Below are 14,118 nucleotides of genomic sequence, written 5' to 3'. Positions count from 1 at the left end.
AAAAGGAAAGGAAAGGGGAAAGGGGAAAAGGCAGGGGGTAGGGGGGGTAGGGAGGAGAAGCATAAGGTACAGAACCAAAGTAAAGGACTCGGAGTGGAAGGGCTGGGGGGACAAGCATTTAGGTCCTGGTTCCTGATGGTGGAGAAGACCTAGGCTAGGGATGAGTGTTTTGCAGAAAACTGAGAGATTTTACATATGTACCAACAACTGTATTTACTGGAAACCATTAATCCCCCCCAATAAAAATTTTTTAGGAAGGAAGGAATGTGGATGGGTAGGTGGGTGAGAGGGAGATAGAGAGAGAGGGAGAAAGGGGAGGGAGGAAGGAACACATTCCCTTTCCACTCCTTTCTGGTTTACAGATGGCCAGGGTTCCCGTAAGTCCTTAAGTCTTCCTCCACTCAATTAATTACTCAAGCCTTTCCTACCAAGTTACCTATTTGTGAGAAAGTTTTAAAAAACGGTATGAGGATTCAAACTGTTGGAAGCTACGCTATCGAAGGAACTAGTTCATACCAACCAACAAACCATCCCAAAAGTTGAATTCTTAACTAAACATGTAACTTGTAAATGCTCAGAAAAAAGATAGTGGAAATTTAAAGAGAAATTTCTGAACCCAAAGTATAGTCAAATCTTATAGAGAGACAACATTCCATTAAGCTATATTTTGCTTTCTAGATTTCCCCTTCTAATAAGGAAACCTCAAGTTCTTTATCAGCTGTTTTTCATAATAGCTTTAAGATAGCACTTCTTCTAGCGTTTGCCCTTCTTCCGTAGCCAGTCAACAGCATCAGGTTGAGCCTGATGTCTGCTTGTTGCTGGTTTTGAAAGTGACTGGGATCCATGTGGATTCAGTCGGCTAGGAAGGATCGTCAGTTTCCCCAATAAATGGGTACTCACAGGATGCACCACGAGAAGGTCGATCCAATGCATCTTATACAGTTTATTAGGATGTATTAAATAATGGAAGAACAATAAAAGCACTGGCAGATGATAACTTTGGTATTCTATATGGAAAACTATTGTATGTTTATTTATTTATTCCCTTTTTTGTTGCCCTTGCTTTTTATTGTTGCAGTTATTATTGTTGTTATTGGTGTTATCGTTGGATAGGACAGAGAGAAATGGTGAGAGGAGGGGAAGACAGAGAGGAGGAAAGACAGACACTTGCAGACCTGCTTCACAGCCTGTAAAGCCACTCCCTTGCAGGTGGGGAGCCTAGGGCTCGAACCAGGATCCTTATGCTGGTCCTTGTGCTTTGCACCATATGTGCTTAACCCGCTGCGCTACTGCGCAACTCCCCTATTGTATGTTTTTAACTTAAATAATTTGATGTACCAAATACTACTGCTGTTTAGCTTCACTTTGCTTCCACTCTGGAGAATCAATATACAAGTTCCACAAGCCTTTGTATTCTATTTGAAAAACTGTTGGTTTTAATTACTTTACCTGAAGTCTAGAATGTAAGAGCCCACTATTATGCCGTAAATTAAACCTGTTGTCTTAAGTTCAATTGTTTCATAAGCCAGCAGCAACAATTTTACAAGTGTTTATACCCACTGTGGAACCAATCTGTAAAACAAAACCCAGCCCATATTCCAAAATTGCTCTTCCCAATCTTTTCCAATTTCATAATTATCAACAACATTCTAAACAGGGAAATCCTGGCATGAATCTTTCTATATGCTTCTTATCCAAACCACCAGCAAATCCCAACAATTCTACCTTTGAACATTTCCAGCACCTGAACACCTCTCAAAGCAAACACCTTAGTAAAAGTTATCACCATCTTAATTAAACCAGTGCAAGAGACTTGTAGTAGATCTCCAAACTTCCACTCTTAACCTTGTGACAGTATATTTTTTTCACACAGCAGAATGGCATTTTAAATATTTATGTGATATGTCAAGCCTATGCTCAAAACTCTCCATGGTCCTCCACAACACACATTCATCCTAAGTTGTTGCTGTCATCTAAAAGGCTTCCTAGTTTGTTAACCTCCACTTTATGCCTTGTCATTTCAATCCTACTGACTTTCTTGTTTCTTGATCAGATGAACCATACTCTCATCTCAGGGTCCTGGGATTCCAAGTTCCTCTGCCTACAATGTCTTTCCCCTCACTCAGGTACTTGAATGGCAAGATCCCTACTCTTCACAATTACCCACCTTCTATCAATCTTCTTCACAGAAGTTACATTGGATCCTTCTTGGCTATCTCCTATCACTACACAATGAAAGCTCCCTGATTGCATTATGTCTGTCCATTGTTAGGTTTTGAGCACTTAAAATAGAGCTGCCATTGGTGAACAAGAAGTATTTCAGTAACTAAGTTGGTATTCATTTCACTTCAGCATAGAACCAGTTTAATTAGCATATTATTATATATAGTTTCTAAGCATATAGGAAACATGCAGTTAAAAAATCAGTTAAGGTGGCACAGTGGATAAAGCATTACGCTCTCCAACATGAGGTCTTGAGTATGACCCTAGGTATTCCAAGTGCCAAAGTGATGCTCTGGTTCTCTAATATTTTTTTTTTTGTTTTAAAAAGTAGATATTTAACATATACCACAGTAATAACTTAGGTCTCCCTGATTCTATTCATGCCACTGTGAGTTCAATATACAACCAGCAGCCAGAGATGTTAAAACATGTTTCTTCACAGAAAATCCTTAAGTAGCGTCTACTACGTTTGTAGTAAAATCTATATAAGCCACTTCTAGATTCTTTGGGCATACTACTCTTTTCCACCTTCCTTACCCCCTTACCTTCAGGTGTTTTGTGCCTTTCAGTTTTTAAATACTTTTCTGCCCTATCATCAACTTATCAATCAGGCCTCGCATTCAATGTCACACTTCTTAAAGACCTTTATAAAACTCCCAATTAGAATCAAGCCATATTATATCTTCATTAGCATCTCATTGGGGGTGTGTATGTATAGGGTGCTGAAGCAATTCGACCAGAGTCAGCTCCTCGCATGTGGTGCAATCTACTATGTGAGCTATCACCTGACTCTTTCACTAGCATCTTAATACTTCTCGTTCATGGAATTGGGGGGGGGGAGCTTTTTTTTTTTTTTTTGCTTCCAGGGTTATTGCTGGGGCTTGTTTCCTGCACTAGGAATCCACTGCTCCTGGAGGCCATTTTCTATTTTTGTTGCCCTTGTATTTCATTGTTGCTGTTGTTGTTACTATTGGACAGGAATAGAGAAATGGAGAGAGGCGAGGAGACGGGGAGAGGAAGACAGACACCTGCCGAACTGCTTCAATGCTTATGAAGCGACCCCCCCTGCAGGTGAGGAACCGTGGACTGGAACTGGGATCCTTATGCTGGTCCCTGTGCTTCTGCCATGTACGCTTAACCTGCTGGGCTACCAACCGGTCCCCCAAAACCAGTTTTAAACTGTTATTTTTCCAACTATTTGACCAATTTATGCCATGATAGAATCGGTGTCTGTTTTGTAAATATGTCATCATCTCATAGCATCACGGACAAGTAGCCAATATCTAACAAACTCCTCTCAATAATTATTTGTGATACTTGATAAATGGCATGAGTCCTAGCCCTAGATCAGCTGTATAGCACAGCAAGATGCGCCACAGATATTTAACCATAAAGTTAAATTTTAAGACAAAAAAAAAAAAAAAGTGCTGGATGACAAAGGGAAGTAAAGGAAAAGAAAAACAATATAGTTCCTTTACAGTAACAAGTCAGTGTAGTGTTCAGGGGGCTGGGTGGTGGTGCACCTGGATGAGCCCTGGTCTCCACCTGCAGGCAGAAAGCTTTCCAAGTGGTGAAGCAGGGCTGCAGGTGTCTCTCTCCCTATCTTTCCCTTCCCTCCTGATTTCTATCTCTATCAAATAAATAAAGATAATAAAAAATTAAAATAAACAAGTTAGTGTAGTTTGTCTTTTAGAGCTTTTGTTCTTTCAGTTAAAAATATCAATATAAAAATTAAAAGGTAATAAAAAAAATTAAATGGGGCCGGGTGGTGGCGCATCTGGTTAAGTGCAAGTTACAATGCACAAGGACCTGGGCTAAAGTGCCCAGTCCCCCACCTGCACAGGTGGTGAAGCAAGGCTGCAGGTGTCTTTCTATATCTCCCTTCCTATCGCTTTCTGGCTGTCTCTATAAAATAAAAAGATAATAAAAATAGTATCACTAACGACTTTGAATCCTGAAGAAATAAAGGTATTAACTGGTCATAAATATAGAAGTACAGGCATCAACAGAGTTTACAGGAATGGTTTTCTGCTCATTAAGTGACCCCAGATAGTCTTATAGGACATCCTCCCTAAGGGAAAAAATGTTTCTTTCTCTTTTTCCAAAACCTGCAACACACCCTTCTGTCACTTGTTACATAGTCCTTTCTCAAAAGATCTATATTTAAAAAATTCGGAGTTATATTATCAGTAAAGTGTGTCCCACAATTTCCATTTTCCTCTGCATATTCAAGAATGTGGGCATTGGGCTTTAATAATTCATAGAACCCAAATACACTCCGATAAGGTTTGCCCCTCCAAACACTAACGTAACCACTCTTGGGAGCCCTAATGGTGTCCTTAAGTCGTGCAATACAATCTTTCGAAGGAAAAAAAGACAAAAGACAAAAAGAAAAGGCACAGATGGTAGGTGTTCCCTCCCTCTCCATTCTGTCCTGAGAGACAGAGAGGTCTCCACCACCTAGAGCATCCAGGGGACCACAAGCCCAGCTGTCATTCGGAGGGCGGGTCACAGATTCAATAAGGGTGAGCCAGCAAAGGGTACAGGAGATTATTTTAACCTCATGGGGCAGGACATTAGAGGCACCCTCTCCAGGATCACGTTCAGTAGCCTCACGCGCCACAAACTTTTCTAGATTAAGTTACATTCCTCTGCGACTCCAACCACTGACAGCCAGGTGCAGAGATGCCAGCAAGCCGTGCGTTTCCCTCGCCGCCACCTCCCCCGCGGAGTCCCGGAGGCCACGTCCAGCCCAGCCCGTGGGCGCGGACCCGGGTGGGTGGGGAGGAGGCGGGGGTGGAGGGCTGGGCCGGAGGGCCGGGAAACCTCACCTTTTCTAGCTCGTCGTGGAGCTCGGCCAGGCTGGGCCGGAGCAGCTTTTCGCCCAGCTGTGCTACCGTGTGCCGGTAGTGGTCGATCCTGGGCACGGCGTCCATGGTGTTGTGGCCGAAGGTGCGCAGGTAGTAGGTGTTGGTGTGCGTGTCGTAGTAATGGTGCGGGGGGTGCCCGCCGCCACCGCCGCCCGAGTGCAGGCTGCTGCCCTCGCTCAGCACCGTGTCCCCGCCGTTCTGAAAGCTCACGTTGGGCCCCTCACCCCCGACCCCCGCCGCCTCGGACAGGCTCTCATCGGCCGACGACGAGGCGGCCGGGTCCACGAAGTTCACGCGAAAGCGGCCCTTGGCTTCCTCGCTGCCCTTGGCCGGCCCGCCATCGCCTCTGGGTTTCCCGTCCGCCGGGGTCTCCTTGCCCCCAGCTTCAGAACCGGCCGCTGCAGCCGCGGCTGCCGCCGCCGCGGCGGCCGCCGCCGCCCGCCCGGCATTCTCCGACACCACGTCCACCTGGAAGCGGCTCTGGCTCGGGGTGGGCCCCAGGGGTCTGCCCTGTCCGTCCCCGGCTGCCGCGGCGCCCTCACCGCGGACCCCTCCTCCTCCTCCGCCGCCGCCGCCGCCGCCGCGGCTCGTGGCCGCAGCATCATCCGGCACCGAGAGCACGGCGGTGCCGGGCAGGTCTACTCCAGCAGCTGCAAAGGCGGCGGCAGCTGGCGGCGTCTCTCCGACACCGGCCACCCTCGGAGCGCCGGAGGAGGGCGCCGTGGGCCCCGGCTCCATCACTGCTTGACCCCCGACGGACCCGGACAGCCTGGCAGACGTCGCTTGTTCCGCGCTTTCCTCCCCCTTAGCCGGTGGTGGCCGCGGTTGCAACGCAGTGGGAGGGAGTCGCTCTCCCGGCCGGCCGCCCGCTCGCCCGCTCGCTCGCCGCCGCCGCCGCTAGCCCGGGCCGGCACGAACGCGGCCAGCAGCCGAGTCAGCGCGCGAGTGCAGCGGACACGGGGCGGGCCCCGCTGTTTAAAGGCTCCGCTGGGCTGCGACCGCGGCGGCTCCGGCGGCAGCACGCGGGAGGCGGGGCCCCAGGCGCCCCGCCCCCTCCGGCCCGCCCACCCTCGGTCCCGCAGTGGCGCGCGGCGGGCGCTCCCTGTGCGCCTAGGGCCTCCCGGGCTCCTGCGCGACCCCACGCGAGAGCGGCCGGCGGGAGGAAAAATCGCGTCTGGCCAGGCGGTGCCGCCGGGCGCGGGCAACACCAGCACCGCCGCGGTCCCGGAGCAGGCGCGATGACGAACCGCCTCGCCGCCTTGCCGCCTCGCTGCCGTGGCCAGGAAGACCTCCGCGCCGCTACCTCCTCTTCCGTCGCTCTCCTCCCATCCTCCCACCTCCTTCCTCCGCCCCCTCTACGGAGAAGAAGAGCTGCCCCCCCACCTCCACCCCCACCCCACTCCTTTTTTTTTTTTTCCTCCGCTGGGACTGTGACTGCACGTCAGTGAGTGGGAGCTCTGGCAGCGGATGGCGCGCAGCCTGAGGACAGGCAGGCAGGCCCCCGCTGGGGCGCTCGTCCACAGCTGATGCTCCCGCGACATCTGCCGCCGTGGGGCTTCAGGGGTTCTCGCCCGCTCGTTTCTTTTTCATTCTTTCTCTCTCTTTTTTTTTTTTCTTTTTCTTTCAAGTTCTGAACTCGCAGGACTTGGGGTGTGCTGGCGAGATCTCGCGAGATGTTGCGGGGCGATAGGGCCGCTTCTCCCTCAGGCGCGTGGTACCCAGGGCCAGGCTGGAGTCGCCGGTCGTTTCCACTCCTGTGGGTGATAACCTGCAGCTTCCCGATCAGACCCGCAGGCGCTTCCGGCCTGCGGGTGAGGCGCGTCCAATGGCGAGGCCTAGCGGAGGCTGCGGCTCCTGGCAACGCCCCGCACTCGCTCAGGGGCCTGCGCCTGCGGGGAAGCAGGTTTCCTCAGAGCCGCCTGCGCGGCTGCGGCCCTGTGGCGCCACATTTGCATAACCCGAGATTCAGTCTCGTCCCGCAGCAGTGCGTGGGCGTGTCCCCCGCCTCCCAGGACACCTTTTATTTTCAAAGCGCAGACGTTTGAAGGTGAGCAGGGAGCATAGTTGCCACACCGTATTGTTTTCGGGAAGGTTCTCAGTGTCAGTCAGTTGCAAATCACTGCGACCTAGAAGCAGAGCCGCTCACCAGAGAATAAGCTGAGAGCAATCACCCAACACAACCGGGACGTTTTCTCTGTGATTGAAATTGTCAAAACTTCCACTGTTTCCATTAAAACAAAGGTAGTTCTCGCCTGTGCGGGCCTACTGAAGGGATAAAATAAAATACTACAGTGCTTCTGCAGGTTTCTTAGCAACAGAATTCATTTTTTCACATTCTTTTTTTATTCCCTTTTGTTGTCCTTGTTTTATTGTTGTAGTTATTGATGTCGTTGTTGGATAGGACAGAGAGACATGGAGAGAGGAGGGGATGACAGAGTGGGGGAGAGAAAGACAGACACCTGCAGACCTGCTTCACCGCCTGTGGGGAGATGGGGGCTCGAACCGGGATCCTTAGGCCGATCCTTGCGCTTTGCGCCATGTGCGCTTAAACCGCTGCGCTACCGCCCAACTCTCCGCAACAGAATTCATTTTTGACTTGAATTCCACCCAGAGACCTGTGTCAAAACCAACAAGCAAAAGATGAATGGCTTCTTCCATCACTTTAAAAAAAATTATTATATTTATCGGATAGAGACAGCTAGAAATCGAGAGTAGGGGAGACAGAGAGGCACCTGCAGCCCTGCTTCACCAGTTGCAATGCTTTCCCCCTGGGGTTTTTAAAAATATAATTGGAATTGAGAGGTCATCTGGGAGAGCACACACCTTACCAAGCCCCAGCACCACATGAGTGCACTATGGAAGGCAAAAGGTAGAAAGCTCTACCTCAATGGGGGAGCAGTCATTTGGTATCCTTCCTCTTCCTCTTGTCTAGACTCCCTCACAAATTTTGGAGGGAAAAAAAAGGAAGTGGAATCAAATTTAAAAAAATAAATAAAATTGAACCTAGAGGCCACTCCATGATATTGCATACTCAACCACAACCCACAACATTGAAAACAAAGTCTTACTGGTGGAGACAAACATCCTTTTGCCCAACCCTTGAAGTATTATCAAAGAATTTACAGGACTGTTTGGAAATAGTATGAAGAAATCTGAAAGTGAGCAGTTCACAAAAAAAAAATCTTCATGGTCATTATTTCTACTGCAAAGATGGAGACATAGAATTGCACTTGAATGCACTATACAGGCAATAATAGGTTCTTGGGTAGATTCAAGCATGACTATTAAATGGTGAAAAACAGCCAGATGCAACTTTAAAATAGCTGGAAAATTTTGTTATGAAGTTCAGAGGAAACCCAACAGCATTTCTATGCTGAAAAAGTAATCTAACTAAAGATAGTTGGAAAATAGCTGGAGTCAATTTCTTCTGGACACCTATATCACAAGTGTTGAAAGCCCTGCTTATGCTTTGGTAAGATACGTAAGAAGCTGGATGTACATAAGAAGCTGGATGGTCATTTGAGTAGTAGTGTTTCAGCCAGGGGAGTACTGTCTTAGTAGCTGTTGTCTGTGATACTTTTAACTCAAAAGCTAATTCAGTGGCAGTTAGATGTAAACATTGTCTGGCAGTGGTAAGCATCTAGGATGAGATGTTCTATGTTTTGAGGTTATTGCGGTGAGTAAGATGAGCATTATTTTCTCAGGATACTCACAATTTAGTTTGAGAGACAATAAGCAAGGTATATTTATATACTGGGCCATCCTCCTGTGAGGTGCTGTAGTGCTGGAGGAAGCTCTGGTGTTGTGGTGTCTATCCCCATAGCTATCTGAATGCAAAAGTGGTCCAGAAGTGATGAAATCATGCATGTGATGAGAGGTCTTGACCACACACCACACCACACCACACCATGCTGGTATTGCTAAGGAAGGGAGAGTGAGGTATATGTGTTAAACAAAGGTGGCAAATTTTTTCATAGGCTGACCCCACTATAAAGAAAACGTAGAGTAAGGAAAGAGTATTCCACACAAAGGTAAAACAGATTCGAAGGTGAAATTCTGTCTGACATGTTCCTGTAACTGCATATGGGACATTGAGACTGAGGCTGTGTAGGGAGGGTGGGGCGGCGCGGAATATCAAAGGTATGGAGTAGAGGTGTGATAAACCAGGATATATAGGGTTTTTTTTGGTTTTGGTTTTTTTTTTTTTTTTTTTTTTTTTGGCTGTTGGAAGAACTTTGGGCTATCATACAGAATGTATTACAGTTCTAGGTCTGAGAACAGTATGCCAGCATGTCCAGGTCCTCCTAAGATTCTGAAGATTACAGCCTTCTCACTGAGTCCTCACATGGTAGAGAAAGGACTCTAGCCGCTTCTAAGAGTTCCAGATGTATCAAATCAAGGCTCCATCCTCAAGACTTTATTTAATCTTCATCACCTCCTTAAAGGCACCTTGTGTTAGATAGTGTTAACATTAGTATAATAGAAAACATTCTAAAATTGGGCTTATAGTACTGGGGATGCAGCATATTTATGCAAAAAAGTTTTTCATGCCTGAGAATCTTCAGTCCTAGGTTTAATTCCCAGACCACCATAAGCTAGAGTTGAGCAGTGCTCTGGCATCGCTCTCATTAAAATTAAATTAAATTAAATTAAAATATTATAAGTAAATAAAATTAAACTTAGAGACAAAGATGGATTATTCCTGTTAACATGTGGGGCACATTGAGATTTACGAACCTTTGGGAATCCACATGGAAAAGTTAAATATTTAACTATATGGGTCTTGTATTCAAAGAAATCTATGTAGAGAGTACAAATGTGTGGATCTTATGCAAAGAGATGATAACAACATGAACATGAATAAGATCACTCAGTGAGAAGCCAAAAGACTGCTATCAGGTGTGCTACCTCACTGTACACCTTACCATACACAAGGTCCTGGGTTCAAACCCTGACACTATATGGGAGAGCCAAGGCAACGGGGGAGCTCTATGGATGGTGGAGTGGTGTACTTCCCCTCCTCTGGGTCTCACTATCTCCCCTCTCTATATAAAAAAATAAAAAGAATATGAGTCAGCCTGATATTAGTGGAATTTTGCATGTGGAGTCACCAAAAATAACAACAACAACAACAACAAACAACAAATCATTTAGGGCAATGGTACAGAGCAACATGATAAAACAGAACTTTTTTGATGTAAATATTTTATACTAGTGTTATCTAATGCATAGCCACAAGCCATTGGTGTCTATTAAGCACGTATAGTTCCAAGTGTAAATGATAAAATTAATTTATTATTAAAATCTTATTTATTTTTATATATGAATTAAAGAGAAGCCAGTGCATCACTCTGACACATCTGAACTTTGGGCCTCATGCTTGAGAGTGCCATGCTTTATCCGCTCCACTACCTCCTGGTCCAAACTTTTAATTATTATTATTATTATTTTAATATTTATTTATTCCCTTTTGTTGCCCTTGTTTTATTGTTGTAGTTATTGTTGTTGTTATCATTGTTTTTGGAAAGGACAGAGAGAAATGGAGAGAAGAGGGGAAGACAGAGAGGGTGAGAGAAAGACACCTGCAGATCTGCTTCACCGCCTGTGAAGAGACTCCCCTGCAGGTAGGGAGCCAGGGGCTCAAACAGGATCCTTAGGCTGGTCCTTGCTCTTAGTGCCATGTGCGCTTAACCTGCTGCACTACCACTTTTAATTATTTTTTAAATTTTTATTTTATAAAAGATAAGAGTACCACTTAGTCATATGCAATGTGAACTCATTGGTAGAACTCAGGTGTTCATGTGTGTTAAGTCCCACATCCTGCCCTCTGAGTTACTGCACTAACAGCAGAATGACATTTTTTAAAATTATTTTTATATAGAATGCCTATTTTATGTTATTAGTGATTTAATATTATAACAGTGTTATAATTCCACACCTTTCTCACCATCAGAGTGCTGTGTACCCATTCCCTCCATTAGAAACTGCTTTAGTTCTCTCAAGATCACAGATATGGGTTGACTATTATTTCTATAACTATCTACATATATATATTTGTATATTTTTCGTGGTCTTGCCTTCTCTTCCTTTCTGAGTCACACCTAATACTTCTGAGTGTTATCCCCCCACCCCACTTTTTTTTTTCCTCTTCTCTCTCTGGGTCCTGATGGAATTGGAGTTCAGAGCCCCTAACATTTACCACTCTGGGAATATGGACTAAAATTCTTTCTGGGGTGCAGAAAGCTGAAGGTCTGCCTTCTGTACTTGCTTCTTCACTGGACATTGACGTCGATCCATACCTCCAGCCTGTTTTCTCTCCTTCCCTAATGGGGCAGGGCTCTGGAGAGGTGAGGTCCCTGTACACATTGGTGACAGGATAAAATCTTAGTAGCAACTGCAACCACAACTTGGTAGCTGTGACTTAGTGAGTTTCTGGAGAGATCCTGTTGTATTTTGTTGAGTTTTCAGGTTTTTTTTTTCTAGTTTATCAGAGTGCAATCTGAAATCCATATCCATGCCTCCAGAAGTCCCTGAGCATGGATTTTTTGAGTCCAAAACAAAACAAACAAAAAAAAAGAGCTATTTATTAAGGGAAAAGAGCACAAATGCAAAGCAGGGCAATCACCCTGGCACATTTGATGCTGGCATCAAACTCAGGACCTCATGCTTTAGAGCTTAATGTTCTATCCACCATGCCACCTCTTCAGGCTACAAACTACATTTTAAATTTAAGTTTATTAAATAGTCTCATGGAATACTGACTAACATATGACCAACATGTCTAGGGTTCAAGAGAAATGTTAAGTCTTAACCTTGAGTAACTCAAGCATTTAATGACTAGATAAAAGGAGGAATGATACTAAAGATAAGTTAATCGGATAAAGGCATTTTCAAAGGAGGCTCTATCTGTTCTGTTAAGTCTGACGACCAAAAATGAGAGGTGAATTTTTTTTATTTGCCTCTAGGGCTCAAACTGGGATCCTTCCTCTGGTCCTTGCACTTCGTGCCATGTGCACTTAACCTGCTGTGCCTGACCCCCTTAAATTTTTATTATATATGACAGAAATTGAGAAGGAAGTGGCCCGAGAGGTGGCTTAGTGGCTAAGGAACTAGACTCTTCAGCATGAGGTCCTGAGTTCAGTCTCCAGCAGCACATGTACTAGAGTGATGTCTGGCTCTTTCTCCTCCTATTTTTCTCATTAGTAAAATAAATAAAATAAAATAAAATAAAAAGAAATTGAGAAGGGGGGAGAAAGAGAGAGACAGAGAGACCTGCAAACCTATTTCAATGCTCCTGAAGTGTCCCCACTGTATTGTATTCAGGGAGCAGGTGCTTGAACCAAATCCTTAGGCATGACAGTATTTGCACTTAACCTGAGGTGACACTGCCCACCCCCTTTTTTCTTTTATAGTGTATTTTAGATATGCTATGATCACATTCTACCTAGTTGTTTTTCTCTCTTTTCTTTCTTTTTCTTTTATTTTTTGTTAGAGTACTTCTCTGTTCTGGCTTATGGTGATAAAGGGGTTGAATCTGGGACCTCTGATGCCTAAAGCATTATGTCTTCTGTCCTCTCTCCACTCCCCCCAGCTCTTTTTTTTTAAAACTAATATATATATTAGTTTTATATATATATGGTCAATGGCAGTTTCCTTGAGAAATAAAGTAATTATAGTGTCATGGAAAAAGAAAGTTGCACTAAAAAAGCTTGTTTATATTGTGAATGTCATATAGATATAATTTTTAAACATGTCCCAATCATATTCTTCTCTGATTAAAAATATTAAGATTTTAAAGTCAGTCATTGACCTAAACACTGATAAAAATATGGCTGCCTCGAGGCTGGCAGGTGTGATATCTCTCCTTTCTGTATCTCTCTGTCTCCATGCCTTGTCTCTTACTTTCTATCTAGAGCAGAGTAAACTACCACCAAGAGCAAGAGCAATGTAGTCATGCAGGCACTGAGCCCCAATGATAATCCTGATGGGACAAAAAAGATTGCTTCCCCCTTAAATAACATTCATGTTTTGCTTAGTTAAGCAGCATCTTGATGACAAATGCATTTTAAATAAACACTATAGTCTCTGTCTTTTCGCATCCTCCACATGTTTTTTTGTAATAAATTTTATGATGGAAATCTCTTCCGCTCAAGTTTTGTATTGGAAAAGTTATTTTAATTTATTTATAAAAAGGAAACATTGACAAAACCATAAAATAAGAGGTGTACAACTCCACACAGTTCCCACCACCAGAACTCCATATCCCATCCCCTCCCCTGATAGCTTTCCTATTCTTTAACCTTCTAGGAGTATGGACCCAAGGTCATTGTGGGATGCAGAAGGTGGAAGGTCTGGCTTCTGTAATTGCTTCTCTGCTGAATGTGGACACTGACAGGTCGAGCCATACTCCCAACCTGCCTCTCTCTATTTTTTATCTGTACTGATTTATTTTTATACTTCTGATTATTATTATTATTTTACCAGAACATTTTCAGCTCTGATTTATGGTGGCGCAGGGGATTTAATCTGGGCCTTTGGGGCCTCAGGCATGAGAGCATCTTTGCATAATAACTACGCTATCTACCCCTGCTATACTTTTAACTCCCTAAGTTATAGCCATTTGTAAACTTTAAAGTTCAAAATTGTTATCAAATATTAATATATGAAATAAGTTTTCTCGCAAAATAATTTGGAATTATGATCTGGGTCTTCATAATTAGACTACCTGGATTGTAATCTCAGCTTCACTAATTACCAGCCATATGATCTCAGGCTGTGTGTCTCAGTTTCCTCATTTGTAAAATAGGCTTAATGATGGCTGCCACATAGTTATGAGAGTTTTATGAATTTACCTATGGTATGCTTATAATAGTGGCTGCTACATTGTAAGCTCTAAGGTATGTAAATGTTAATTGATTAGAACTTTTAATAATTTATTCATTTAAAAGTGTGCTTTTACAAAACCTTTAAAGTGTGTAATTTTGATTGACCATCCTGCTTTTAGCTTTTTAATTTTGTTGTTTTT

At 44.5% G+C, this 14,118-nt stretch overlaps 1 protein-coding gene across 2 annotated transcripts in view; it reads right to left on the bottom strand.

Annotated features, from left to right (window-relative positions):
• The window catches only part of SLC12A2 (solute carrier family 12 member 2), an 84,926-nt gene extending 78,952 nt beyond the window's left edge, over positions 1–5,974 (bottom strand). For both annotated transcript variants that reach the window (XM_007527850.3, XM_007527859.3), the window contains exon 1: positions 5,055–5,974. In XM_007527850.3, the coding sequence (XP_007527912.1) occupies positions 5,055–5,831 (777 nt within the window). In that variant the 5' untranslated portion in view covers positions 5,832–5,974. The remainder of the gene's footprint in view (positions 1–5,054) is intronic.
• Between the last annotated feature and the right edge of the window lie 8,144 nt (positions 5,975–14,118).

This window comes from Erinaceus europaeus, chromosome 2 (assembly GCF_950295315.1).
Source record: "Erinaceus europaeus chromosome 2, mEriEur2.1, whole genome shotgun sequence".
Taxonomy (NCBI): Eukaryota; Metazoa; Chordata; class Mammalia; order Eulipotyphla; family Erinaceidae; genus Erinaceus; species Erinaceus europaeus.
Note: the sequence above shows the minus strand (reverse complement) of the source record. Positions and strands in the feature narration are given on the sequence as shown.